The sequence below is a fragment of the Fistularia commersonii genome, chromosome 17, assembly GCF_037954325.1.
Source record: "Fistularia commersonii isolate RoL2024-O1a breed Wild chromosome 17, RoL_Fcom_v1.0, whole genome shotgun sequence".
In the NCBI taxonomy this organism is placed as follows: domain Eukaryota; kingdom Metazoa; phylum Chordata; class Actinopteri; order Syngnathiformes; family Fistulariidae; genus Fistularia; species Fistularia commersonii.
The window spans coordinates 15,447,098-15,472,126 of NC_141300.1; the positions used below are offsets into that span (position 1 = coordinate 15,447,098).

General features: G+C 40.5%; 1 protein-coding gene across 2 annotated transcripts; it reads right to left on the minus strand.

The window, feature by feature from the left end:
• b4galnt3b (beta-1,4-N-acetyl-galactosaminyl transferase 3b) lies at positions 1 to 23,594 on the minus strand. 2 transcript variants are annotated; one of them, XM_086163055.1, is made up of 20 exons: positions 23,137 to 23,594; positions 17,401 to 17,456; positions 16,344 to 16,424; positions 14,367 to 14,462; positions 13,385 to 13,475; positions 13,174 to 13,274; positions 13,037 to 13,104; positions 11,767 to 11,845; positions 11,567 to 11,633; positions 11,203 to 11,337; positions 10,959 to 11,068; positions 10,385 to 10,485; positions 10,248 to 10,285; positions 8,904 to 10,113; positions 8,003 to 8,262; positions 4,301 to 4,454; positions 3,396 to 3,468; positions 3,140 to 3,293; positions 2,292 to 2,418; positions 1 to 1,460 (listed from the first exon to the last, which is right to left on the minus strand). In XM_086163055.1, exons 1-20 carry the CDS (start codon positions 23,270 to 23,272, stop codon positions 1,349 to 1,351), a joined length of 3,249 nt encoding a protein of 1,082 aa, XP_086019181.1. In that variant the 5' UTR covers positions 23,273 to 23,594; the 3' UTR covers positions 1 to 1,348. The 2 variants fall into 2 exon arrangements, with proteins under 2 accessions (XP_086019181.1, XP_086019180.1); XM_086163054.1 differs by having other exon boundaries at positions 10,218 to 10,285.
• Between the last annotated feature and the right edge of the window lie 1,435 nt (positions 23,595 to 25,029).

The window sequence follows — 25,029 nt, forward strand, 5'->3', positions numbered from 1 at the left end:
TTTTGGAGAAATTTATTCCGGAAATTCGTCACGGAAAACGGATCCCTGAGAGAAGAGACTCCTGTTTCGTACATTAAGGCAAGAGGTTGAGCTCCCAGCATGGCGAGAAAAATGAGGTATATCTAAAATAGTGATGGAAACAGCAATATAAAGAGAAGTAAAAAAGCAAAAGGGACACACAACAATTGTTGTCAGTTTCACAAACTGATGAGAAAAATCTTGCATCAGAACAGAACGATGCCATATTTTGCTTCGCTGAATGTCCACTGATACAGTCCGACGTGGACCATTTGAAAAATGAAAGGCGATTTTCTTCAGCTGGAATGTTCACCACAACAAAATGCTGTAGCAGAACAGACAATCACTATTCGGACTCTACAATGACATAAATGGTTTGAAATTCCCAGGGTTTGAATTCAAAGAAACATTTTCTCTCTTTAAAAGAGAATGATTAAAAAAAAAAAAAGTCATCTGACTCAAGAGACAGCTTACTTACTTACAGCTTAGTTACTACAAAGATATGAGGCAGCTTTCAGGAAATGGGTTAGAATGAAACGAGTTTGTGCATAAACTGTATTTACACAGTTTTGAAACAGCAAAGGTCTTGAGCGACGTATTTAACGGCAATATTGTGGGGCGTTATCTCAAACAATATCCAACAAGAGGTTGGATTTATCATTCCAGGTTTACGCCATTTCCTGAACTGTCAGTAAAAATAAAATAAAAATAAATAAATAAAAAAAAGTTCCAGAAAAAGGCACTTTTAAAATTGTCAAGAGGTAAACCGAGCTGCACATTTGTTTTCTAGAAAGATAGAATTTTTTAAGAAAAGACTTTAAAAACTTCAATAAAAAATAACTTAAGTTTTTCATAATTTACAGCATGAAATATAAGGCAGTGCGAACATATAACACCATCTGTAGTCACGTAAGTACAAGTATATGTATACGTATATGTGTGTGTATAAAAACACACACGCAGAAACGCACACATACAGTAAATGTGCATGATAAAAGAAACACGTGTGTTTCTATATCCTTGGAGTGTGCACGGTAACTTAAAAGCAGACAAAAGTGCAGACCGCCAGCTCCATGGTTCACAGCAGTATCTTCATATATTATAACAGCAGGGGTTTTTAGCCCGTACCCTTTTTAATAGGCAAACCCAGTGAAATGAACTCCTTGAATCAGTAGTATTTATAGTCTCTTCTGTAACACGTGCTGACTGTCACAGACCCTTTCTATCCATCAATAGGTACAAAATAGATAGTGGGATTCATGCATAGGCGCTAAAGTGCTCCGGCTGCCATGGTTGTAACCGTGGCAACCATGAAAATCGGTGCCATCGGTCACCTCTGGCCTTGTGACATGCGGCGGTTCCACATGCCACGCTTCGAGTGAAAGTGATGGAAGAAGTTCCTCAAGTAGATCCTGTCCACTTCCAGCCCCGCCTGGAGGATTCTAGAGCAGAGAGCAGAAGGGAGGACAGTCTCATCAGGTTATCTAGGCCTTGTGCGGGCAAGTAAACAAAATCACAAAACTCTCACCCTGTGGTGTGCAAAATAAAGCATTTCAACGGCTGAAATGTAAAATGCGTATATGTACATACCACCTTTACAATGTTAAAATTATGTTTAAAACAGTACTCCCAATGGCACTGAAGCATAACCAGTAGAGATAAAGAATGACCTTAAGCAGCATGTTTAGAAACATATACAATAAATAAGCAATGACTTATCTTAAAATATAGTTTCAGATTAGTTATAAATAGTTAAGAAAAAAGACTGTGGAAAAGGCTTTTTTTTTTTTTTTAAATCAATTTTTTAGTTCACGAGGTTTTGGAACTAAAGTTGCTTTAGTGCAAAACGGAAAGTTTAGACTGAGTGTATCAGACTGTTGTATTGTCTATGACAATAATCATGAGTCACCTGGATCGTTGCACCTCATATAAAGGAATCCTTCAGAAATAAACACATGGATAATAAATAAGTAATGACTCATCTTAAAAATATAGTGTAAAAATAACTGGAGAGTAGCTGTAAATGGTTAAAAAAAAAAAAAGTTTGCGGAAATTCCCCATGAAAAGTTAATGGCGAGAGACAAATTTAAAGGCAATAAGAAATTTCATGGGTGAAAAATTATAGGTGACACGTCCCTTCTCTTTGGTTACTATGGTCACCATAAGTCACCTGGATTGTCGCATCTGATAAAAAGGAATTGATTGTTTGGGAGAAAGAGGGTAGATATGCATCTCTTTTCTGCACATGCATTGCAGAGGAATACGAGGAATACCTGTCGAGCAGCTCCCAGTCTTCTCCTCCCCAGCGGTTGGTGAATTCCTTCGTATTCATTCCTCCCACCGCGTCCAGGTCAGACTTGTAGATCCCCAGCAAGCCGAAACCATTGACCTCCCAATAACCTGCAACGGCGACAGTTTCCCCTCACATCCATGTGCATCATTAATTCGGTGAGGTCTTTCTTCGTTCGCCCTCGATGTGTTGCTTGTTTGCATTTCATATCCAATTTTAAAATGTGCGATTGTCGAGGCCAGATTTACACTAGATCAGAATCCACAGTTTACTAACGAAGCAGCGCCATTGGAGCTGATTTCTCTGATAAATGATGCATGGAAATAGAAAATAGAAGTCATTCAGTGCTTCATAAGACAAATACTTATAGGGTGCCTAAACTTTTCTGCAGATAATTTTACATTTTTATTCATAAAAATCATTCTGGCTGTCAAGGCCCACTCATAAGTTGCTTGTTGCAGAGAAGCTGAAAGGAGGGATTATCCAATCGGTATGTAAATATACTGATAAACAGTTTTACTTCATGATACCGCAAAGTTACAACACAAGAGGGAAAATACGACACGTTCCATCCGCAAATAATGTTTGCAGATGACAGGAGGAAACACAGATGTCACTAAAGATGGGGTCAGTGTAGAAAACGAAGGGGAGGTAATATTGTTATGCTTGAGTTTGCTATCTAAGGTCGCTCGCTGAAAGATATACAGCCCCGTAAAAAAGAAATTGGAAACAAAAGGAAAATATTAAATATTGCTTCCCAACTCATCTATACCACTCCTGAGAAAACTTCTTTCTATCCCATATTTCCCAAAATTGTGTATTTCTGCCCACCTCTGGCGTCTAGCGGAGTCGACCCGCAGTCCAGTCGCATGACGATCGGGGCAAAGGCCATGAATCCCTCCACGCAGTGTTTCCGGATGGTATCGATGATAGAAGGGGGGAAATGGATGTGGAGGTCACAGAGAAACACAATGCTGTGTTCATCCTGTTAGAGGATAAGAGTGAAAGAGTGGGAAATATTTTTTTTTTCTTAAAACAATATTTTATGCTTTACACTGATATTACAGCATATTCGAGCAGCACTTACATTTATAAGGTTGATGCCCGCTTGAAGACCTGCAGACCTCTCAAAATTTCCACTAAGCTTCACATACTGGTGCCTGTTGAAATCAATGGACTAAATTACAATCTGTAACCATAAGATAACATTAAAAGATTTTGGGGGGACAAATCCTTTTTTTTTATGGGTGTATAAGAAAGACAACATAAAAAAATGACCACAGATACTATATATATATATATATATATATGTGTGAAGAATAAACAAAACAAACAAAATTTTTTTTTAAGAATTTTGGAAAATGGATTTAACAAATTGAGAAAAACAAAATGACACCAAAAATGTTACCAATAGTCAAAATATTAAAACAAAAAACTTTTTTTGAAAAACAGATTTGACTTATAGGGTAGCATGGTGGCGCAGTGGTTCGTGCGTCAGCCTCACAGCATGAAGAACCCTGGTTGTATTCCAACAAGGGGACCTTTTCTGAGTGCAGGATAAGCAGCAGACGATGGATGGGTGGATTTGATGTATTTCCATACAAACCAAAGCCCTATTTCTTGACAAATAACTTCATTATCGCCAGGGGACTATTTGCACAGCAAATGAATACATACTGGGCGCCAAAGTGAAACGTACCGATAAGACAAACAGACTGTGCTAAAGCCAAAGGTTGCAAGCATGAATGACTTTGTGAATATTGTTCTGTCTGGAGGACAGAATATCAACCTCTGCCCGATTTATGACTGTAAAAATAAAAAAAAAAAAAAAAAAAAAAAAGTAGACTGAACAGTCTAATCATTCTTTGTTGTCTGGTCTTTGTTGTCATGCTACAAAAAGTTTCCATCCCAATTGATAAACAACTTATTTTCATGAAAGAAAAGTAAACATTGGAATTTTCCTTAAATGTGCTATTTAAGACAACCACACACCTTGGCAGTGAGGATCTTTCCAGCGCCTTCTTCACATCCATGTCAGTACTGTTGTAGTCAGTGATAATGAGATTGAAGTTTGTGTCACCGGTTGCCCTGAAAAGGTCCTCCATGTCATCAATCAGCTTCTGGACCCACCGAGCCTGGTTTTTCACTGATAATAAAATAAAAACAAACAAAAAAATTGGAAATACCCAAATAAATGTTTTTCTTTCCCACTGATGTATTCGATTGCACAGTAGCGGAATTAGATTACATCTCAACGTGTCACCAGTCACAAACAATCTTGTTTCTATTCACTGTCAATAGTCACGTGTGATCATCACACAATGCAGTATCAGATTAAAAAAAAAAAAAAAAAAAGGGAAAAAAAGAAAAAAAAAAATCACTTCTTTTACGCCTCGGTATCATTTTCACACAAATTCTAAAGGACAGATGGGAGACACTGGTGAATCATGTTTAGAGGAACTATGAGAAATTTCAGTTTCACGTGTGAAAACCAGTCGATGTGATTTCTAGCCCTCAGTCATGTCTACATTCTTATTTCTAAGGTAACCATATTAACAATTTATTTAGATCTTACAATACAACATTGTTTGTGAGATCTACATATCACTGTATGCTCTTGGGTCATGTTTATATTTATAATCATATTTACTCTCTCATATAATTATTCTATCTCCCCAAGTTAGACTGATTATTTTCTGTTCTACTGTTTCTGAGTATTTTTCCCTTTCACACTGACCATGTCACAGAATCGGAAACCAAATCTCATTGCACGGTGCAACTTGTGCTCGGCAGATACAAAAGGCTATTTCATGACTGCCGTGATAAATATTAACCCAGTCGCTCGTAAAATATCGCTAAATATTGACATTTCTTTGGAAATGAAGGCTTACGATGGCACGACCCGCAACACTAGAAATAGACTTATGTTGCCAGGGTTTCAACATGTGGAGAAAACAGACATGCATGTTAAAAATAAACATGTTGTGGTGTCGTTGGCCTGCCGGGGGCAGCGCTTCAATGCAAATCGATTATAGGAATTACAGGCAAAAACTGAAGTTAAAAAACATACTTCTCCAGTAACATGCTGCTGTTTTTTTTTCTTGATGGATCAATTAGCTAATTAGTGTTTCAGTGATCCCGCAGCGAATAATCGATAACCTACAGGCTGACAGTGTTTGTCACGCAGCAGGATGCCGACCACAATGGCATCGAAGCAGGTAAACAAAAAACTCTGGCTCTGACCTTTGTGTGCCCGTGAGTGATTTTCCATTCGATTGAATGAACCGACAGGGCCAGAATCAACGCTTTCGACACAGCCAGGTGTTTGCGGGAGAACAATAGCAAGGGCTGCTACAAAAAATAAAACTAAATCTAAGATAAGATCGACTTACAGAACTGTCTCAGAAAATTAGAATATTGTGATAAAGTCCTTTATCTTCTGTAATGCAATTCCAAAAACAAAAATGTCATACATTCTGGATTCATTACAAATCGACTAAAATATTGCAAGTCTTTTATTATTTTAATATTGCTGCTTATGGCTTACATCTTAAGAAAACTCAAAATTCCTATCTCAAAAGATTAGAATATCATGAAAAAGTCATTTTTGTTTTTGTAATTGCATTACAGAAGATAAAGAACTTTATCACAATATTCTAATTTTCTGAGACAGTCCTGTAATTGATCCCATGAAAGGGAAATTCAATTGTCACAGCAGCATTACAGGGTAGAAAGTGTGCAAATAGAGGCAATGATACAAATCAAGAAGAATATTTAGAATCTAAACAATAGTAAACAAAATATGAAAAGAAGTAAGAGGAAAATGCCTTATGCAGAGAATGGTTATGGAAATGACAAGAGGAGGTGTGGGAGTAAAAAACAGATGACAATGAATTGGGTGTCCTGGAGAATGTATAAATATAAATATTGCACAGATAAGAGTGGTAAGTAGAGATGGAGGTAGTACAACATAGTGATGGAAGAAGAAGTAGGGTTGTGCAAAAAATAAATACATGAACAAATGAATATACATATACAGCCAGACAGACAACCATTCACTCACTCATTTGGGGAAATGTTCCCATTTTTTTCCATTTCACCTGCTGCATGTTTTTGGACTGTGGGAGGAAACCAGACAACCTGGTTGAAATTCACGCAGACACAGGGAGAACATGCAAACTCCTCATGGAAAAGTCCTCCAGTCCAAATCGAACCGGGGTCTGTCGTGCTGTCAGGCCAAAGCGCTAACGACTGCGTGCAACCATTCTGCCCACATATTTAAATATACGATAGATACGTGTATATATACATATATGTATACGTACGTGTGGGTTTACACATATATACAGTATATATATATATATATATATATATATATGTGTGTGTGTGTGTGTGTGTGTGTGCGTGTATACATACATAGACACACACATATATACATTTATACCTATACCTATATATATATGTATGTAGGTATATATATATATATATATACATACATGCATCTATACATTTATATACACGTAGATATACATACATACATGTATACATACATAATATATATATACATACATAATATTATATATATATATATATACACACACATGTAGACACACATACACACATGTAGACACACATACGCACTGTACGGTAAGTTTTATTTTACTTGTTGGTATATAGGCCCTGGAAAAGTCAGTCCTCTGATTTTGTACAACGTGTGATTTGATTTTGTAAATGCTGTCAAAGATATGGCAGTAATATTAACACCGTACAGCAAAATAGGGCATTTGGAAGCAATTGCATTTAAAAGCCTGGCCTCATTACTGCAGTGGTAATTATATTAACACAATCAAATGAAAAGATGCCAATTTTCGGTAACAAAATTAAGTTAAAACAGAATGAGTCATGATCCAGGGCGAAGCTGTTCGACGGATTTCACAGATGCCTGGTGGAATGGTGGTTCAGTACAGAAAACATCCCATGTTTTTTTAAGTAACCACTGAGCTGTCAGTCTATCAGGTTACAAAAAAAAAAAAAAAAATCAAATGATAATTGATAATTGATTTAAATGACTCACTAATTACTTAATAATAAGCTACTGACACTTCATATCACAATGTTTCCTGCTTATGAGAATAATAGCTGAAGTCTTTTCTGAGCAACAATATGACATGGGAAAATATGACATTGTGATGTGTAGCAACAGCGGAGAGCAGGGGGAAGAAAATCCCAAATGGGACCCAAATGGAATGGTGAGGCTACAGGAAGTAGAGGTGAGAAGAAGGTGGAGGATTTTAATACTTGGGGTCAAACGGTCCAGAGCGACGGAGAGTGCGGTGAAAAGAGGTGAAAGCCGTGTGAAGGAAAGTGTCAGGGGTAAGGTGTAGAAGACGGCGGTGACGTGGTGGGTAGAAGGATGCTGAGGGGGAGTGAAAGAGGGCATGGAGTTTATAGGTGTGAGAGAAAAGGATGCAGAGATCGGGGATCGATGGTGGCAGATGATTCACCCATGAAGGGAGCAGCAGAAAGAAAACAAAGGGATTAAAAAAAAAAACATCCTGTGACACAGTAAGAGATAGTGAAATGTGGACTTGCAACTTTGAGTCATCAACAATGAGGACCAGGTGACTGAAGGTTGTCATAAAATACTATAAAATGATTTATGCTGGAAGGGAGTCACAAGGTTGGGAATAGTACCTGGCACGATGAAGTGGACCGTAGCCAGAGGATTCCAGCGAAAGCCGACCGGGTTACACAGCAACATCTGAGCTTCTTTGCGTTGGAAATCGAAGTCGCTACGGCGAGGCTTTCTGTGGCGGATCAGAGCGTAGATGTAGTGTGAAAGGCGGACCTTCTGGCCGTTCACGTCCTTCAGCTCCAGTTCCAGGAGGTAGCGACTGCCCTTAATCCCGTCTACTCGCTTCTCCACATTGACAACGTTCATCAACTGGAACCACCTGTACAGACACGGAGAGGAAAACAATAACATTGTTTAGTTTTGAATTGCACGCCGCGGTTGACTGGATGAGACCGGCGCTGGTTAGCACTTCCACTTCCAGGTCCCTGCTAGAATTCCAACAAGAGGCCTTTCAGTGTTCATGTTCTCCCCATGTCTGCATGGGTATACGATATACATGATAACCATACCATTATTTTGGAACTTAAAAAAAAAAAAGATTGTCAGAATTGGCCGCATCTTTCGAGATGTGAAAATAAATCAAGGGATTTGGTTTCCTCCCAAACATGGAGAAGGTTAATTGGAAAAAAATGTAAACGAAGGGAAAATGAGTTTCATGAAAGAGTGAACGGTTGTATTTCTCTATATGTGGCCCTTTGATTGACAAGCGACCAATCCAGGGTGAATCCCGCCCCTCGCCAAATGACCGCTGGGATAGATTACAGCATCCCTGCGACCCTGAGTGCAGGATAAGCTGTAGATAATGGACGGATGGATGGACGGCTTCGTAAATGCATTTTTAACCCTCAAAGTTAAAGGTCAAACACGTTTCAAATCTCATGCTGAGAAATCTCCCGAATCTGGCACAACAGATCCATCAAATCCTCTCACGGTTCTTCAGCCGCGGACGCTTCTGCTTACCCTTGGTGCTTTTCGTTGAGTTTCTCCATGAAAGCCTCGACGATTGGCATCGTGTCGCTGATGTGGAGCAGCAGGTTACCAGAGATGTTGCAGCTAAGGTCGATCCAATCCGAGCGCAGCGACTGAAGGTCCAGGTGGTTGACCTGAAAGGTCTGGCCCCAGTTCACCTCGGCGTCGAACACCGGCGCCGGGGTAGCGTCCTCATCATCTACGACTTCAAATTCTTTCCCAGGATCCCATATGGAGTCTTTGTCTGAAGTTCTCTCTTGCCTTCGGTCATCTTCTTCCTCCTCCATACGGTTGGTATCCTCGTACATATCCATCCACTTGTTGATCTGTTTCTCCTTTACAGTCCTCTCAGCTTTTTGGATTCTATTTTCTACGTCCTGCTGTAGAGGCACATTCATCTCTATCTCTTTTTCCCTGAGGCTTTTTCTGTCGTCGGCTTTCCGCTTATTTAACCGCTCTAAGTGTTGGTTGTTGCGTCTCTTGGGAGTGGTGGAATACTTTGTGGGAACTTGTGGGAATTCCCTCACGTCCCCTACAAACCGCTGCTGCCTGGCCACTGTAGGTTTGGATATCAGCGCATCCCTGTCTAAGGAATGAAGCTGTTTGAATTTCTGACTTTGGGTATTGGCCGTTTTACGAGATCTCTGGATTGCCCGCGGCTTAGAACTGAGCTGCTCTGACGGGGCTAGCGGCCCTATCTTTGCCACGTGGTTCTTTCCGGCCGCTGATACCGGCCTTACGGTTATCTCTGGTGATTTTCGCCTCGGCCTTTTTGTTATTTTCAGCCTTCCTTTTGGATTTAAATGCTGCCGTTTCACATCCGGTATGCCCAGCTTTATCTCCCTCTGGTTGTTTTGCTGGTGCGGTACATTTTGAGGAGCCGGCGTTGCTTGCGTCGTCTGCGGAGGCGCCGATGACCGAGACCGACCGCTGTCTTTTTCGTTTTCCCTCCTCTGCATGATTTCTTTGCGCAAACCGGTGCCGGAAAAGTTCTTCAAGGTGTTCGGGGTGTCTGGGATTGCTAAGGAGAAGAGCTTTCGTCTGCGCCTCGACACATAGTCATCATAGTCGTCCCCGTAGTCCGAAAAACGGTTATTTCCGAGGTGTTGGTCCAGCTCGCTTTCTGAATCCCTCGGATAGATGTCATTGCCAAACTCATAGTCCTCTTTTACAACTGACTTCCTCTTTCGAAAATCAAAGTCTGACAGTCACCAAGGACAAGAAAAAAAAAAAACAAGGTTAAATTAAGTTCTAATATGAATATATCTTTTTTTTTTTTTTTTTTAAACCACAAATGGAAAATACCGCTCGCCGCGTTTCTGTTTCCTGGCTCACCGGGTTGGTCAAGTCTCATGTATCTGGAGAAATCAGACCTGAGAAAGAAGGATATGAGGTTAAGAAAAACACACAATTGATGGTTTACCGTCACATCTACACATGAATGTCTCTTTATTGACATGTGGTGGCCTCACATCTTCATGTAGTAGGTGCTCTTGGGGTAGAAGCAGCTGTTCTCCCTCTCCATGTGTGTGAGGCGGGTGAAGTCATTAGGGTAGATGTAGGACATATGGACCTGGAGAGATTAATTCAAAGCTGGTAAATCTATGACAGCAAAACGATTATTCACCACGTGTGTTTTAACAGGAAGCCCGGCGACTATTAATCGGACTCTTTTACTGAGTAAAATGTTTCTTTTTTTTGGAGGGAAATGTAAGTTTTAACTGAAATGAGAATAGCAGCCACTTTGCTGCCAAATGGGTGCGGCATCCGGCTGCCAGAGGCCGTCAAGTGTGGCAGTGCAATTTACTTTCCCTGCATAAACAGCACCGCAGAACATGGAAGTGGAAATTTAACGACAAAATAACACAGCTGCATTGAAGGTTAACAGACCCGACTCATCACTCCCGGGCAACATAAGCCTGAGGGTAAGGCTACCAACAATGGGGAGGTTCAACTAAGTCCAACGGTCTTCAGGGTTCATGAATGAACACGCTATGGTTGCAGCTGCGGGGAAATTTAAAAAAAGAAAATGGAAAAAGTACATACAAACTGCAATCCTTGATATCGAAGTAGTGGAAAGTTCTTGATTGTATAAGTCGGTTCGTACGAGCAGTCAGGAAGGACACCTTGCAGGAACTTGCTGTTTGTCAAAGGCACTGCAAACAAACGGAACAAAGAGGCTTCAGGGCAGCGGATGTCGTTCGTTTGGCCAAGGGGAAATGCTTTGCACTGCGTTTTGGGTTTACAGCTATCGATCTGTAAAACGGAAAATAAAAACGCTTGCGCTCACCTTGGTAAAGACTGTCTCGCGGATCCTCCCGCAGCATGTCTGCTGTCGCGCTTGGCTTTCGCGCGGACGTGGGCTGGTGGCTGGCCGCTGTCTGCGGTACGTGGGACACCTCGCTGATCAACAGCGCAGACTCATCTGTGGAAATGAAACACCGGGGCGGATTTAAAAAAAAAAAAAAAAACCAGAAGAAGCTTTGCAATTTTTGCTTTTCAGTGAAACAGCTGACTTAACATGCAGTGCCTTTGCAGAGTAATTGAAGTGAGCAGCTGGGGTTTTGTGAGATTTAACCGGAGCTGATTATAATAAGTGACTGGTTAATGTCTTCAAGCGGTGAAGTGTTCAAGCATTCTTATTTCCTACTTACTGACATAGAGGGAGATGTACCGTGAATCAATAACCATGAGCCTAAATCCTTGAGTCAGAAGTTGCCACTGTGTGAAAAATAAGCAAAAAAAAGAGGATCGTATTCACGCCGTTGCTCTGATACAGATTTGAGACAAACCCCTCGAAACAGGGAAAGAAGGGGCATTTTATTTATTATTACATGGACTCGGAGCTACTCACTGCAACTTCCACGTGATCGGTCCCTTTGTCGTTTTGCTTGTGGATCACTTCGAAAAAGTACCTCTTCCGAGCTGAAAGCCTGCCGAGTAACAGGTGTTCAGAACATCTTTGCGGTCAATAATGCCCCCCGCCATTCAACCACACTCAAACAAATAGTCACAAAGTCCCAGGCCGGTGGATCTGTGAAGTGTCAGACCGCTACCTGTCTCGGCAGATATTTCTGACCTCATCTTACAAGTCTGTGAAGCAGCTGCCTTGCAAGGTTTTGCCACTTTGCATAAAGTCTGCAGCGGCTGCACGCCATCAGATTAAAATCTCATTTTGTGTTCATAACTCCCATGAGTCACAAGCCGATCGCTTATTTTTCTCAGCTACAAAGTTGAGTCTTGTAGCGACGTACTCGAGCAGCTCCTAGAATAATGTTTACATTACCGCGTCTGGATTATTACGACTGCTGCATTCGTGTTTAAGCGAATCTCCCGCTCACGGAAAAATACGTGAGTCATAAAAAGGGAGAATAAGTAATACAAATAAACTATAAAGCATCTTAAGTAACAAGTGGAAACTATAAAGTGTCTTAAGTAACAAGTGAAAGATAAGGAGTGCACAAGAGTGTGAAAAAATATTATACATATAGCTGTTATGAAATATTGCACAGTTGTGAACATATATACAAATAAATTATTACAATTTACAGTAAGTGGGTGAGATTTTATTTTATTTATTTATTAATTTATTTTTCTTTTTAAGATTTTAAGATTCCCAGGGCTGAAGGGAGAGGAATTAAAAAGCCTGATAGCCTTAAATATGAATACCCAGGTGTATTTGTCATAAGAACAACGCGTTGAGTAAACACCGATAGTCATCTGTGCTTGCGGTGTCAGGAATGCCTGCTCGGACTAGATGTTAGAGTCCCTTGATAAATCAGCACGACACTAGAGATGGTGTTGGAGATGTCCTCTTAGGAAGGGTTTCGGAGGTTTATCAGGAGAGAACCCAGGCAGGGGAACATGGACAGAACACACAGAGCCTGTATCCGAGACGTCCTCTTAGATGGCGGATTGAGATGTTTTGTGATGACGAAATTTCCCATCAGTCAACAGCTAAGAGTCGCTGTTTCCACCGCATTTTGGCTTACAAGTCATTTCAACGGACGCCACATCAACAAAACAAATGAGCTCTCTTCGGTCTGCACTCGAATTCCCCGAATCGCTCTGTGAGATTTAAGATGTTAATCTCAGCATATAATCTGCCCGGGGTTTTGACTCACCTTGTCGGTGCCGACGTCTGACTGGCGTACTTCTCGAACTCGCCCGGGGCCGTCCACTCTGCGCCAGTCTAGACGCAGATATGCAATTTACACGTGGTTTGCATCGTCGGTACCAGAAAATTGACTGATGATCATACCTTCCCAACCCAGGCCAGCAGCTCCAGGTTGAGGGGAGACTCATCGGTGCTGAGCCAGAATTCAGAGTTGTCATCAGAGCTGAGTGCAAACACAAAGTCACCTGGGAGCGACAAAGAGGAGGGGAAAAAAAAAAACAGATAAAGGGATAAAGAAGCGGGCTGATGGATGTGATAGGAGACAAGCGGAAGATGAACAAGTGTGTGTTTTTACCGTCAGCGAAGGGGTGTATGTAACCAAAAATCCTGAGCCCATAGTTGGTCCACTGAGGAGTGACTGCCAACTTCTGCACGGTAGTCCGGGACTGAAAGAGAGAGAATGTTTATTCAAGATTGGAAAGCACCAGGAGTCAGGAGATGTGACGATTTAGCATGAGGATGTAGAATGTCCCTCTGAGGAAAAACAAATGGGGCCGTGCATGTCAGGCAGGAAGCTGCAAAGTTTTTGGCACAAAAAAATAATCCATAATATTAACATGCGCATGTGTGTGCCGCGTTTTGTTTCGTCCGTTCAACTTCGACCGCGCAAAAGAATTCTCCTACTGAATAAAAAATAAAGAAATCAACTTGCAATCTACATGGAGAAAAATATTCGAAAAAAAAACCAAAACAAACAGTTTGAAATACCTATGACCAAGAATGACATATAGATATAAAAAGAAGGCATTAAACTTGCAATGACCGACAATGAGATAACAATAATAATATGTACCTGTGTATCTGTATCTACAACATTGCTGAATAAGGTGTTAAGCAACATTCCTGCAATATTTGTCCATTGTGTGTGACGATGAAACCAAAAGGGTTGTTTTACTAGCATACATGCCAGAAGCAATGGGACACTTCTGGGAGCACCGGTTTAGAGAGTGCTGGAAGTATCAGCTACCTGCTAAATCATACAAACAAAGCATACCGACCCTTAAAGTAACCATTTTGATTTAAACTCTGTTTTTTTTCTGCTAATTTGACAAGTTGTAGTTTGTGGAGTCATCGTTTGAGGAAGCCGACGACAGGAAACTGTAAGCTTTGGCAAATCTAATCCAAAAAAAAAAAAAGCCTGAATGAGACTTTTTGTGAATCACCGAGATGAGCGTGACATCTAGTTTACAAATCAGGCTCTTTGCAAGAACAGAAGTATCTCTCAAAAAGTATTTGCGGGAAGCAAATCAGGAAGATAACGCAAGTGTGTGACTCACATGAGGGTACAGCGGGTAGTGCAGATTTTTGCGGAGAACGGCGGTAGAGCTGCCGCACCAGTCCTCGAAGACATGCAGGTTGGCCATTCCCCTGTACTGCAAAGCAGAGAACCAGAGTCCGGGTGATGCAAGGGAAACATCCGTGCCCGCTCTGCAGTCGGCAAGGACAAGAGGGGACTACAAGGAGCGAAAGACCGAAATGTATCTGAAGTTTGTACGAATACTTTTCTGATTTTTTTTTTTTTTTTGGCCAAAAACAAATGGATTACACCTGGTACACCCGGACTTTTTTTGTTTGGGGTTTAATCTATTTAAAATTTGGATGGGTTTATTTGTGTGTACGTCCAGATAGATGAGATAAGATAACCATTAAATTCCCTTAAAAAACACAAATTGAGCAGCAGCTGATGAATCAGTTCCATCGTACGGCGGGATGGCGGTTCGATTTCCTGCTCCTTCTGTCTGCATGCCAAGGTGTCCTTGGCCAGGACACTGAACCCCCCAGTTGTTCCCGGCGTTCTGGTTAGCGCCTTGCACGGTAGCTCTGCCAACATTGACGTGCAAGTGTGCGCGCATGTGTGTGTGTGTGTGTGTGTGTGTGAATGGTTGAATGGACTCCAGCGTAAGGTGCTTTGATACTGTGAGGTGATGAAAGCAGTATATAAGTAGAGACTGTTAACCAAATATAAACTGTGTGAAAGATCATCTGAGAACGATGCACCGATTTTGGGGGGGAAATAAATAAATACCATTATATATATATATATATATATATATATATATCAGGGATCTATATAGATAGATAGACAGACAGACAGACAGACAGACAGACAGACAGACAGATAGACAGACAGACAGATAGACAGATAGACAGATAGATAGATAGATAGATAGATAGATAGATAGATAGATAGATAGATAGATAGATAGATAGATAGATAGATAGATAGATAGATAGAATTTGAATGGGTTTTCTAAATTAACAGATTGTTAATCTGTTAATGCTGGCCGGAAAAACATAAATAATAAAAAAAAACACATATTTTGTAAATACAAAATACAGTGCTATGTTGTTAGAGCTATGCGTGTGTGTGTGTGTTGACTGGAACAAAAAGGCAAACAAAATTAGGAGGTAATCCCTTCATCTTCTCATGGTTATTTTGTCTACATAAATCAGATTGATGTAATGATGATCCAGTCTAGAAGTTTATGAAATAAGCGGCAAAATCCGGACTCAATTCGCAGTTTTCTTTGTTGCCATTTTTTCTTTAACCAGCCACTTTGTCTCTCTTCATTCATTATCATGAAAGGTCACTTGTCTGGGAATCTGAGAAGCACTTTGAGTGTTAAATTCCATCTCAGCAGTGAATGACTATTAGTTTTCCAAAACAGAAAAAAATAATCCAACCAAACCCTAGGCCACACCAAAGACTGTAAACATTTTGAGGTGTAAGAATTGGTATTAATGGAATATCATAGACTGTGAAAACATCAGGGTGAATTCCACCACAAAACCACGTGTCTGATGAACGCGCTTCTGAGAGGAAGCTTCTCCTCAGCAAACACAGATAAAAAAAACATCATTCTCTCATCTGAGCTGCCACAAACTTGGGCAATTTGTGACTCAACTGAATATTACGGACTAGGCTTAACTACATAACTGGGATAATGTGTGGCAAATGAGTCACCTGTGGGGACTTTAAACTTGCCATGCGGTTGGTGGGACCTTTGCACCGCCGACGAGATCGGTTAAAGAAGCCGACAACATCGGATGTGACGGCCAAGCCCGACTCGACAAAAGTAAGAAACAACGTATACAAAAACACACCGGAAAAGACCAGGCAGTTGGGGGATATACTGATCTCCCGGGCAAATGCACTAAATGAAGAGGAAATATGGACGTGCCAAGGCAGGTTATTCACTGTTTGAAAGAGGTGAGCCAGAGAATTCATGCATGGGAGCACTTTGGACACACACCTCAGGTTTCCAGGCTTGTGGAATAAAGCTGGATTTCCAAGCGTCTAAGTCCTTGTTGTCTGGTGCTTGGTCCCCTTTGACCTTAAAAAAAAAAACAAAAAAAAAAACACATGTTAAAGTCATTGTCCATTTACTGGTTTTCCTACGCAGCCTGCGGCCTTGCATCGTGACTCCTCCCCACCACCACCACCAAAAACAACTCGCTTTTCAAGCATTGTTCTTACCCTTCCGTGGTAATAATAGAGCGATAAGGTTGATGAGTCAAACAATGAAGTCATAGAAAGCCATAGAAGCCTAGAAAGAGTACTACAGATGCAGTATTTGTTTTAAGAATGCTGGTAAAGAAGTACAGAGAAGGTCAGAGGGAGCTGCATTGTGCCTTTGCAGGATCAGCATACGACAGGGTGCAGAGGGATGAACTATGGTATTGTATACCATAGTTATACCATAGATGTATGTTCGACTGGTGCAGGACATGTATGCTCGCTGTGAGACAGTGGTGAAGTGTGCTGTTGGTGTGACAGAGAGGTTCAAGGTGGAGGTGGGACTACATCAGGGATCAGCTCTGATTGTGATCTGCATTGAGGGTAGGGGAGAGGTGGAGGGAAATCTAGAGAGGTGAGAAACAGCAGTGAGACCAGTCATGCTGAATGGTTTGGAGACAGCGGCACTGAAGAAAAGACAGAAGCAGAACTGGAGGTCGCAGAGATGAAGATGTTGAGGTTCTCTTTGGAAGTGACGAGGATGGATAGGATCAGGAACAAGTCTATCAGAAGGACAGTACATGGTAGCTGTTTTGGAGATGAAGTTAGAGAAGCCAGGCTGAGATGGTTGGGTCATGCACAGAGGAGGGATAGTGAATATATTGGTAGACGGATTGTAGAATTGGAGCTGCCAGGCAGGAGGTCGAGAGGAAGACCAAAGAGAAGATTTATTGATGTAGTGAGAGAGGACATGAAGTAATTCGGTGTGTGAGAAGTGGGTACAGAGCACAGGGTTAGATGGAGGAGGTCGACCCCTGAAGGGAAAACCCAAAAAGAAAAGAAGAAGTTCTTACCCTTCGGTCTTGCATGGCTCTTCCCCAATTGCTGCCATCAGTGTCGGGATTCATACCTGGGGAAATATGCGACAACAATGAGAAGTGCTGGGTTACCAGGAAGTAGACAGTGACTGTCCACAAGCTGACTGTGCTGTCACATGATGTCTCACAGACAATGTGCTTAAAGGTTCCTTAATGCAGGAAAATATTTCACAAAATGATCAAAATTTTTAATATTTAAATTATATATATATATAAATTATATAAATTATATTTATTGAGGTTTACCATTTTCACAATGAGTAATAATAATAATAATAATAATAATAATAATACATTTTATTTAAGGTGCCTTGTGCAACACTCAAGGACACTGTAGGAGATTTACATAAACACAAAACACAGATTTAAAAGAAAAAATGAAAATAAAAACCAATTAAAGTCACAAAGGGATAAAAGTAAAAATAAAAAAATAAAAATATAAATAGATAAATAAATAAAAGTGACAGCAGTTGGAATCAGTTATTAGCGTCAAATAATTTACAGAATTAATTAAATCAAAAACTATAGATTTTGATTGATTAATTCGTGTGGTTGAGATAATTCCCTTTCACAATCTTATACAGACGTAAAATTTAAGGATGTTTTCCGAAGCACAAGTGTATTTCTGTCAGAGGGACCTACAACCATACACTCGTCATATGGACAAACAAGCGTTCACCCTCTCATTTATGAGACGCTACCTCACGTTTTTGGACGGTGGGAGGCAACCGGAGAACCCTGAGGAAACCTTTGCCGACACGAGAGAGAACATGGAAACTCCAAACAGAAAGCGCCCCTGAGGGAATTGAACCAGGGATCTTCTTGCATCACCACTGCGCCTGCACTACCGTCACATTTCTGCCAAACCAACATGGTTACGCTACCGTAGTGTGTTCAGACTCTTAACAGGATGGAAACCCTACGTTCCAGAAATGTGACAATGTGCTCGATAGAGGGTTGCGCAATACATGTGTTGACACACGCAGCCTCTCTTTTATATGCAAAATTCTCTTTCCTCCATTTGTTTTGACCTTCTGTCGCATGAACAATGAAGCCCAGTGTCCCGACAGGGCCCCACCCACCCCCTGCTCCGAATCAAACCCGGCGTCCCCCTCCGGTGAAACTCGGTTCAGCCGGCAGAAGCGGCGAGAAATCTCCGAATTCAGCCGCGCTACTACAAACTCATTCTGTCATCTTCCAAAATTAAAGAGTCATCTACATTTTGAATGTTTCTTTTTTATAGTCTTGCGGTGCACTTGAGGGAACGTTGGGTACAATTGGAGCGAAATGAACTCTGTCATTATCGGAAGGGTGGAGACAAACACAAACTCTTGAGAGACGGCCAACTTTGGCAACATGAGTAATTCTAGAGTGGTGGTTAGGAAGAGGGGTATTTTTATCTCCGTCTGCACTCATCCCACACGCCAACCCCTTCATCTGTCATCTTTTTTTATTTTTTTTTATTTTGGAGTACACACCACACCGCAGATAAATCATTTCTCCCTTAATCTTGGGAAGACCCATCTAATTCCATCATTGAAAAATAACTGGTTTCAGGTGATGAAAAGAAAATGCCTGCAGCTAAAAACGTTGTCCTTCTGGTTTCAAACAACTAGGATAGTGTTTTTTTTTTCTCTCATGTAGTAAATGTGTCATTACAGTAGATCCAGGTCTGGCAGGCTACCCCGACACTGGCAAAGCAAAACACCTCGCTGCCATTGGAAACATTCACACGGGGGGAACTTTGTCAAAAAAAAAAAAAAAAAAAAAAATCAGTTCACACTGGAGATTCTACAGGAAAAAAAAAAGTTTCATTAAAATGGGTTTCGTAAAAATTCACCTCAGTTGTTGTTAATCAAACAATGATTACATACATCCTGTGTCAATATTCAAATCAGTTAAAGTAAATGCAAAGCAGGAACTGCAGATGAGTCACCTTTAAACGTACATACATATATATATGTGTGTGTGTGTGTATATATATATGTATACACACACACGTGTTTATGTATATACACATGTGTATATATATACATAAATATATATACACATACATATGTGTGTATATATATACACACACACATATATATACACACATATATATACATATATATGCTTATATATATGTGTATTTATATGTTTATATACATACATACATACATACGTACATACATACGTATATACACACACACACACATATATATACACATATATAAAAATAAAACGTGTCCATATAGTTCTGTATTTCCTTCTGAGGGGGCGTCACGCTTCGTGCAGTGCATCCCCAGGTGCAGCCATCTGCAGCCACTTCTCTTTCAGGATATTTATTAACTACACATCTTAATAGGCTAGTTTTGTTCTTGGGTGCCCATGTGACCTGCCTGTGGGAAAAACAAGCCGTCCCATAAAGCCGATCCTTAAAAATGCACCGCCGAGTCTTAATCGGTCGATTTGGTCTCTGCAGATCGCAGTGATTAAACATGTTCCTGACTTGCGGTACGAGCACTAAAATGGAAATTAACATTCGCATTGAGGCTGTTGAGCACAGCCCAAGGCACACACCTCTTCTCTTTGTTTTTCACCATAAAAAAAAAAAAATGCTAATCCTGCTCTAAAAAACAGGCCACGGGGTCAGGACTTGTTTTTCACATAGGCTTGTTCATAAAACAAATACCATAATGAGCACAGGTAGTGACTAATCAGACAACTTCACGTCGTGCATTCAAACATAAAAGGTAACTGCGTAGACTGAAACTGGAATAGTTACTGAGGGGAAGTGACTTCTTCAAATACTGATTTAATCTTCTATTAACCAGAAATGTTTCTAGCTGCAGGTATTGCAACCGCATCTGTGCATTTATGTAATTGTTATATCTTTAAAAGGCCACGCACAACGACAGAGGCACAATGGCAGTGCAGTGTGCCGTTATTCGTCTTCTTATTTTATTCCTTCACAATAAGGTACTTTGTTTATCCCGACGGAAAAGTTGACTTGTGCAAAAATGGAAATACACATGCATCAAAATACCTTACAAGGCCAACAGGGCGGTATCATGTTTTTATAATGCAACTGGCGAGATACACACATTTCGGCCCAATATGATGACATTAGAGATGGGGACACACAATTCCTGACTAAAAAGACAATGATTATGCATTAAGATAAATACAGCGAAATTCAAAATGCCCAACCGGGAGCCGAGACAGAAGGCATGTTCTATTACATTTACCAGAAAGTTTAAATTCACACGCAGAAGGTAGTCAGTAAGATAGATGTGTGCATGTCCGCCGCATAATAGACATGTCTTCCTGTTTCACCATGCGGTCAACTCTCAGTCGTGTCTGGACGAAAACGGCGTGTTTACCACGAAAGCCGTGTTGTGAATAAGATGTTATACAGACTGCGGGTTCAGTTTCCGTGCTCAACTTTCATTCTGCATGCGTTTGGTTTCCTTCCCAGACATTTGGATTTTTGCATTTAAATCTCATGATGCGTGTTTTTTTTTTTCTTCCCTGAATTACACCTCGAAGAGGTCAGACAGAGAGGTTTGAATGAATCAATAAAATTCACATTACCTTTTTGTGAAATTTCCCATCAATTATATCGGATAAAAGTTTCAAATATCAGCACCGCATGTCACGTCTCGCTGATGTTTTTTTTTAAGAAACACAATCGCACAACACATAAGAAGCAGCAGCTTTTTGAGTTGGTAAACAAGGATGTTGAGAAATTCAAAAAATGGCTTAATAGATGGTGAAATAAATAAATTGCTCTCATATTTGAACAAAACTAATTCTGTGTTGTTAGGAAATCATGGAAAAATACGGAAAGTATTGAGAATGTAAATATAGAAAGAATGAATTAAATTAAGTTCTTCGGGTATGCTGAGTAATGTACGTCAGAAAACAATTTACTTTACTTTTATCCTATTTGAGTTAGTTTGAAAATGCAATGCAGGATAAAGACCACACACATGAACTGTGTTCAAAAACTCTAAAATTTCAGGATCCTATTAAGTTTAAGACATTGCAAATAATATAATAAAACATGGAAGAAAAGAAAACTTTGCCAAAGGAAATTAAGAAATTGATCAAAAAAATGCCTTGTAACAGATCCTGCTTTGAAAAGTATGCATTTAGATGGCAGTATAAGCATTAATCTTGTACAAAATAAACATTTTAAAGACATAAAGATGTTTGATCTTGAACATTGAGTTCAATACATTTGAAATAGGGTAGGAACTTATAAGCATATACTTCAGTATCCTTTCTGAATATGCCGGAAGAAGGAAGTGTCAATAAGACAATGTGTCAGTATTATGGATGTTGGCACGGGCTTGAAATTAAACTATGAACTAACTAAACAAAGATTGTTCAGCCATAATTATCCAGGGTGAATGTGAGCGAGACAGTGTTAACAATTTACATTGCAGTTGCGTCAGTGGTTTTTAAAAAAAAAAAATAAATAAAAAATTATTTGTCAGCATCTTCATCCCGACATCACCTGTTCGTGAAAGCGAAAATAAAAAAACGCCAAAGCATCACGTCCGCTTACGGTTTCTCAGACTTTGAATTTCGACACAAATTTAAAACACTTTCAAAACTGTTGCTGGGATATGTTTTTTTTTCAATGAAATATTAAAAAAAAAAATCAATTTGAGTTATTATATTTAAATGTCTGTCATTAAAATTAACACATACACCTTTCTTTGACACAAACATTTTAAAAGTATCTTTCTTTTGTGTGTATTAACATCCTCACTACACTCCTTTGTTTGTTTTGTTTAAGGGCCTTTTGGAGTGTCGAGACAGTCCCACATTGACAGAAGGGGGCTGCGACCAAGGAATGCGTAAAAAAAAAAAAAAGCAAACCCGGAATTACCCAGAGCTCGGGCAAGTGTTCACACGTCGGGCCTTGTTCAAAGTGTGTGTTTGTGTTGTGTGTTTTGATTTCTCACAAATGGGACAGATATGGGTCTGCGGCGGAGAGACTTCACCTCCGATCCCCCACGATGACGCAGTAAAGGATGGTAAACGCGCTGAGTGAAGAGCGATGTGGTTACACAGACTTCCCTCTAAAGCTGCGAAGTGACCTTCTGACCCCAACCATCCCCCGTCCACCCCCCTCTTTCACCACAAAACACACTGCTGCCTCTCTTTACTGCGACCTGTTGTTTCACCTGCTGTGGCCCCGTGTTTCAGCTTCATATCTACCAGTAAAACGGCTGTAAAAACAAGCAAAAAAACAATTCAAGAATTTCAATCAAAAGCGCTGACTCTCCCACCAATTTATCTCAAGTGCCGCCTGCCTGTATGTATATATAAATATTTTTTAATGTTTTAAAACCTTTTTGTAAGGGTGAAACACCCACAAATAAGAGGAATTAGGATTATCATTGTTATTAAACTGAATGGGTAAATATTATTGAAATGTGCGGCATTAAGTAGCTGATAAATACGGGTTCTTAAAAACTCAAAAGAGTATGAGAAATAAAAGTGTCTGGGTCTTTTTGCAGGGAAAAAGCCTCAGAGTTTCATGCAGACGATTGCTTCATGCGGTTTTTAGTGTATGCGCCCTTTCTGCACGTACAGCCGCGGGTTTACAGGTTGTTCAACACTTGCGGGATGCAACTTCCAGATAAGTCCCCCCCCCCAAAAAAAAAGAAGAGAGAAAACTACACAATAAGTTACACCGGACGAACGCAAACTCACCGGCACTGCCGCCCCACGCTTTTGCAGCAACCATCTCATGGTAGACGGCCACCGCTCCGACCAGGAGAATCGCCACGAACAGGAGGAATTTGCCCTTGCGCCGCAGTTTCTTCACGGGGAAAAACGTTGCGATCATCTCAACTCTTGGCCGAAACTGCAGATTCCTTCATCGGTGTCAATCGCACTTTCTTTTTTTTTTTTAATTGTTGCTATCCGGGTGTTGTGGGAAGCCCGATCGCCACCCACCGTTTCTTCCCAGTGGGTGCGCACACCGGCGCCCTAGATATCCCCAGTGCGCACGGCCCTGGGCGCCTCTCATCCCGCGAGGAATCCCACCATGATTTCCGCTGATCTACTCTGTCATCAAAAAATCTTCCAGATTGTTGTTTCTCCACCTCGAACGATTCGTTCGCACCGACGCCCGTGTCCGAGGCACAAGTTCGGCGCACAAGAATCGATGGCACAATTACAGGGCGGTCAACCAGCACCGGGGCTTTCACCGCCCCACGCCACAGCGCAGTTTCGTCAAGTTAAGGAGGAAAACCCGGAAATAGGCTGTTTTTACTTTCAAAATAAAAGCACAATATTCGTACATGGAGATAATAAATAGCATTATTCCCCCAGCTGACGCAGGTGTGAAGTTATATTGATTGTCTTAATGCTACACGTGTAATGTAAGTTGTATTAGATGACTTTAATTGCAGAAATCGGAACATGACCGATTGGGGGGGTTATTTTGAAATTTAGTACCGGAATATTCCTGTGTACTGATAGATAACTTGACGCTTGCTCTCTGAAGTGAGGGAGGAGTGAATGTGCTCAGCGCCTCCCTTTATTTGCTATTGGCTTACCTGCAACAGGTAGATTCACATTAAGGAAAAAATATATATAATAACCACATTAATGTTTCATTTCTACGCCGTTATATATGGTTGTTGAGAGGAAAAAAAAATGGTGATCTTCACGTTTAGTCATGTTATATTGTAATTAAGCCTACTGAATTCACCGAAATAAAGGCAGTTATAAATAAAGGATTGTGTACTCTTATTTGTACGATTCAATTCTCGAGTTTTGCTTTTTTAAACATTCGAATAAAGTGAGAGTACGCTTATAGACCCCGCCTAACCCAACGCTGTTTGTTTTCCCTATTTATAGTAAAAAACTAGTAAATGTTTATTTGGTAGGACATAATTAATGATGCGTTCAGGGTACAGACTCGGGTTCGTGTCTCAGAGGAGCCGCAAAAAAAGGCCGGATTGAGAGATTTTTTTTTTTTTTTGTATTTATTGTGAGACCATTGTTCTATAGTTTCCCTCTCCGGTCAAAGGAGCCAGAAAGCAGCACAAAGAAATCATGGCTCCTGTTGCTCGGATTAACGCGCTCCCAGGTGCGTATAACACCGCCCCTCGCCCCCCTCACACACTCACACACACACACACACACACCACACCCAGCTGTAGAAACTAATCCGAAAGAGGCTAGAGGCCCTCAGAGCAGTGGGCTTTTGCAGAAGCCAAACATGCATTAATGACATTCTGAAATAAAAGGTGTGATGCTGTTATTTCATCCTATCGTGGAAACTTATTTGGAAAAAAAATACAGTATTTTTCTGCTCGGTGGTTTTTTAATGGGAATATAATAAAATTTGATCGTGAACAATAGGTTGCAGATTGATGGTCTGACAGCTTGCATTGTTCAACGTTGAATGACTAAACTTCTTTTCACTCTGTCAAAGGGTTCCATTTAAAATGTGTTTTACTTCTTCCATCTTGTACATTTTGAGTTGTTTAACCAAATATACAGGTTCAGGCTGGGAGACTCATTTCCAGATAACCCTCGTAGGTCTTTGTTAATCCAATGACGTGAACGATGCCAGTTTATTTGTTTGATGAA

Excerpts from the sequence above, each read along its gene's own strand:
- b4galnt3b (XM_086163054.1), bottom strand. The coding sequence starts at position 23,272 with ATGATCGCAACGTTTTTCCCCGTGAAGAAACTGCGGCGCAAGGGCAAA. Across the intron at positions 10,486-10,958 it reads GATATCAAGGATTGCAGTTT|GTCCATATGTCCTACATCTA; the intron begins GTATGTACTTTT and ends TAATCTCTCCAG. Across the intron at positions 4,455-8,002 it reads GGTCCACTTCATCGTGCCAG|TGAAAAACCAGGCTCGGTGG; the intron begins GTACTATTCCCA and ends TTTTATTATCAG.